This window comes from Trachurus japonicus, chromosome 8 (assembly GCF_045865225.1).
Source record: "Trachurus japonicus isolate A0001 chromosome 8, Traja_1.0".
In the NCBI taxonomy this organism is placed as follows: Eukaryota; Metazoa; Chordata; class Actinopteri; order Carangiformes; family Carangidae; genus Trachurus; species Trachurus japonicus.
This window is the reverse complement of record NC_140914.1, coordinates 21562997-21567443: the sequence shown is the minus strand read 5'-3', so window position 1 is coordinate 21567443 and position 4447 is coordinate 21562997. Positions and strand designations below refer to the sequence as shown.

The following is a 4447-nucleotide window of genomic DNA, read 5'->3' as shown; positions in this document are numbered from 1 at the left end:
TTTAGAGTGTATATTTAATTGTGTTTCACGTTTCCTCCCATGATAATGACCGGAGTGTGAGACCAGCCAATAACATGTAGGCTATAGCCTATGTATTCAACCATTTAATTTCTGTAAAAGATGCAACAACACTAAAAATGAACATGTTCTTGCCACACAAAGAAAATATCTAATGATGATAAATGACTTTGGACACTGTTAGAATATTTACTAGGAAGTTCGGGAGGATAAATATATGATAGTTTTTTCGGTTTGCTAATTGTTGAACCACATAGCCCCTAAAACTCACGTCAATTTTGCATTTACTCTTTCCACATCCAGTCAAACCGCTCAAAGTCAAACTCAAAGTCCACCTACTGTGATGCTGAAGCCATGTTGACCATATTTCGTGGTTTTGCTCAGTAGATGGGTCATGTAATTTGACGAATAACAAAAGTAAACAGAGGACCACTTAGTTTTTTCCCTCCAAAACACACCTGTGACATCATTGTACGCTGCGCAGAAGTCGCACAGGTGAGGATCGGTGAGGATAATTTTGGCGCCGGGTGAACTGCAACCGGCCGCACAACGGCGTGTTTGAATCAGCGTCACCATCTCGTGGACATCGGTGTAAGTTCAGCAGGTCTTTGGCGCGTCCGCTCGGTGTGGACCCGGCGAGCTGCCGTAGGGAGGATCAAGCGTCGCCCCAGCAACGGATGGGGCTTGGCTAAATAAGTAGCAGAAGGAAGCTAAATTCGTCGTAAAGGAAAAGGCTCGTTTATTTTTTATGTTTACTAACAGGAGCTGTTATGGCCACTAGCAACCCGTCAGTGTTTCTTCTCACGGTGAACGGTCAAATCGAGGGAGCTAATGTGAGTGATTTCCTGTAGTTAGCCCTAGCCTAGCAACTGGTTTTTATTTAGCATCAGCACTGCTGCTAGCATGTGTTTATTATCCGTATTAGTGCTTCATCCATTAACGTTACACACCTGCACAAAGTTAACGCTTTGTTTTTGTGTTGTATTTCAGTTTCCAGAGTATGACAGCCTGTATTGCAAATACTGTTTTGTCTACGGACACGACTGGGCTCCCACTTCGGTGAGTACGTTAGCTCTTGGGATGTCTTGAAGGATGTTTCTTTTTACGAGTGTGTCATATTATTGATGCACCATATTCAAATATCACTTCAAGACATGTTTAAAAGCTTTCCGTCTAAAACTAATGCCCTGAATGTCAAGCACTGCGTATGGGTTTGCATGTAGAAGCTTGTGTATGTAGAAGCAATTCCCACAATCATAAATGTATTTATAAAACAAATAACATAATTAAAATGTATAAGTTAGAGTTGGAACAATTAGTGTATTTGTTGTCTGTACAGTAACCCCGATGGTAATTGAACAATTGCTGAAGTCAAATTTCTCCTCAAATGAAACTATTGGATGTTATGTCACTGTAAATTGAATACTGTTTTGGTATATTGGTTAGGTACTATTTTCTCACATGGCCAAATAACACATCCATTTATTAATGATAATAATAACAATAATAAAAAATACATAAATGAATTGATTGTTTAACAACGGAAATAGGTGGTGTTGATCCAATTCATACTTATAGTGAATGTATTCAGGATGCAATAACGTTGCTGCTTCTGTTCTTTAAGGAAGACCACGTTCATTAAACCTCATGTCAAAAACCATTCATTATTTCCAAAGAAAATATTAATGTTTCATAATTGCCACAAAAGAATGCATAGGGGAGTTCAACTTGTGTCTTGTTATCATATTTATTGAAAATCTCTCTGTGTGTGTTTTTTTTCTGTCTAGGGGTTGGAGGAAGGCATCACTCAAATAACCTGCAAAGGCAGTCTGTCTTCACACAAATTAATATGGAACTTTCCACTGGAAACAACATTCAAGAGTACAAATCCATCTGGATGTAAGCATTACTCACACATAGTTGGTAGCTGTTGTCACTGAGGGGGATTTCGGGGGGGGGACTGGGTTCCTAAAAAATTCATATCCTATATTTTAATAAGTATGAGTAACACTGAGTATTCAGTTGTGATTTTCTCTTCATTTTTCAGGGCCTCAGCTTGTGGTAAGTGTGTATGGTCCAGATGTGTTCGGCAACGATGTGGTTCGGGGTTACGGAGCAACACACATCCCCTTCACGCCTGGACAGTCAGTACAACCTCCTTAGTTCGTAGTTCCTCTTCTTTCTAATAAACTGTGGTAGTGTTGGTGCTTAAATATTAGGTAACTAGGTCACTTCTCTTCCCGTTCGATGTAATTTTGCTCGATCTAATCGAATTGTTCTTGTCTATTTTCTGTTGTTTTTTTATTCCCAGACATACACGAACAATCCCCATGTTTGTTCCAGAGCCCACATGGAGACTTCAGAAATTCACAAGGTGAGATGTGTGAACAGTCATGTGTTTAGTTTTGTCTCCCAGCAGCTGTAACGCAGTGACTGATAAATTGTTCCTGCTGGGTGAAACAGCCAATCTCCGAGTGTTATCAAATATTTACTGCTCCTCTGTCGCGAGTCCCACTGAGGCTCAAGTCTTAGGGCTGTACTGTGAGGATACTCCACATCAGTCTGTCTTGTTTCCCAGCTGTTATCACTGCATGGAAAGACATTGCTATTCACAAGGTATTTACTTTTTTTTTTCAACTCCCAACAACACAGTAGGCTATTAAAGATGCACTGATGCACATCTGGACCTTTGCAACAGCAACAATGCTCGGCAGATTGTTTTTCCCACTTGGTAAGAGAAAGTCTGACAAGTGTAAGGAGGTGGTGCTCCATTTTGCTCATGCACTCTAACTAGTTTTACTTTACATGTATGTTTATGTGTCTCTTGCTGCTTAATAGAGACAGGGTGATATTGGATAGCAAGTGCAGAACATTTACTGATGGGTTGAATCAGTTTTATCTACATGAAAAGAATGAAAATCACCAGAGATGGATACTGGAAAAACAACGCACGACTTAAAGGAAAAAAGTCTAAAATTCCTGAAGTACTGGTAGCTAATCCGTCAATCCATACATGGTATATTTGCAGTTGACTCGAAGGTGTTATGCCTCTTTGTAGTTCCTTACCTGGTTTCTCCTCTCTTGTCTAGCTGGCTGTTGGGACGACGGCCTGAGTACACAGACCCGAAAGTAGTGGCCCAGGGTGAAGGCAGAGAAGGTTTGTTGTACATTCGTGTCTGTATTTCTCCATTTCAAAAATAATAAGTAGGTAGGTTACATTTAAAGGTGTTCAGGGAAAAAAAATGGATTTGATCCCCCTATAGGTCTTAAAATTAGTGTACTCACTCATGTATCAGACGATGTAACCCAAACTTTGTGCAAAATTCTATAGAGTAAATCCGGGGTGAAAGTGGGGTCATTTTTTTTCTTTTGCATTGGATAATGCAGGTGCTCAAATTATGTGTCACGTCGCTCACGATTCATCAGCCAATGATATCAGGATCCGTCATCCGTCAATCAAATGTCTGAGAAAAACCAGGAGCTAACAGTTAGCTAAACACACGCACACACTGAGCTGGACAACATCCAATCAAATTCCTTCGAAACACTGTGTCCCGCCTGTTTCTGCCCCAAACATTGAATATCCCGCCCGCTCGATAACACCCAATCAAATTAGTTTTCCTTACTCGTGTGGAAATTCGTGGAAGGAGGTGGGACAAACGGCCATTTCTGAACACCTTTAAGCTTTTCATGATTCCTTCTATATGTTCATAATATTATATTCAATTTCCATTTAATTAGTTTAGTATGTTTTCATTTTAAAAACTCTTTTAGGATTGTTATTTAATTTTTTTCTATGTGTATCCTGTACGATTTCCATTTCCAGTAACGCGGGTTCGCTCCCAGGGCTTCGTCACCGTCTCCTTTCACATCATGACTAAAGACATGAAGAAGCTGGGCTACGACATGGGGCCATCAAGCCCCATGAACACACGCTCTGCCACATCTGGCTGGTCGACAGAAGAGCAACCATACAACATGCAATAACATCAGAGACTTTTGTTTCTCTCTTGAGACACAACTTGCAGCTGTTTTTTTTTCTTCCCCATCAAGATGTTTGGTCGCCACCAAATAGAGAGCACAGCACGGTGCCACAGTCACTTCTGAAACAAGGTGACAACACCAGGCGTTACTCATTAACTGAAACACACATGCACAGTTTACTCTTTTTTGGAAGTAAAAGGTGTAGAAATGAAATTTTATAGATTAGATGCATTCAAATTTAAGCCATTTTAAATAAGTTTGCGTGATGATATTTTTTACTTTTTTAAATAAATGGGTACTTTTTCACATTTAAATGTTTCGATTGTGTCCTTTTTTGAAGCATACATCATTGAGGTGCACTGAGGATTTGCAGGTGAAGCCTGTTGATTATGTTTGGACATTAGGGTTAAAAAAAAAAAAAAATACAAGGAGACAGACACTGGAG

General features: G+C 39.8%; 1 protein-coding gene across 1 annotated transcript; it reads left to right on the top strand.

Moving 5' to 3' along the window:
* Positions 1 to 648: 648 nt before the first annotated feature.
* b9d1 (B9 protein domain 1) lies at positions 649 to 4396 on the top strand. The gene is made up of 7 exons (XM_085785431.1): positions 649 to 851; positions 1009 to 1077; positions 1806 to 1917; positions 2066 to 2162; positions 2330 to 2392; positions 3108 to 3175; positions 3845 to 4396. Exons 1-7 carry the CDS (start codon positions 789 to 791, stop codon positions 4003 to 4005), a joined length of 633 nt encoding a protein of 210 aa, XP_085641557.1. The 5' UTR covers positions 649 to 788; the 3' UTR covers positions 4006 to 4396.
* The last annotated feature ends 51 nt before the right edge of the window (positions 4397 to 4447 follow it).

What these genes read in the sequence shown, in the direction of transcription:
- b9d1 (XM_085785431.1), top strand. Translation starts at nt 789, where the DNA reads ATGGCCACTAGCAACCCGTCAGTGTTTCTTCTCACGGTGAACGGTCAA. An exon ending in GTCAAATCGAGGGAGCTAAT is followed by an intron (nt 852 to 1,008) that starts GTGAGTGATTTC and finishes GTTGTATTTCAG; the next exon opens with TTTCCAGAGTATGACAGCCT. An exon ending in AGACTTCAGAAATTCACAAG is followed by an intron (nt 2,393 to 3,107) that starts GTGAGATGTGTG and finishes TCTCTTGTCTAG; the next exon opens with CTGGCTGTTGGGACGACGGC.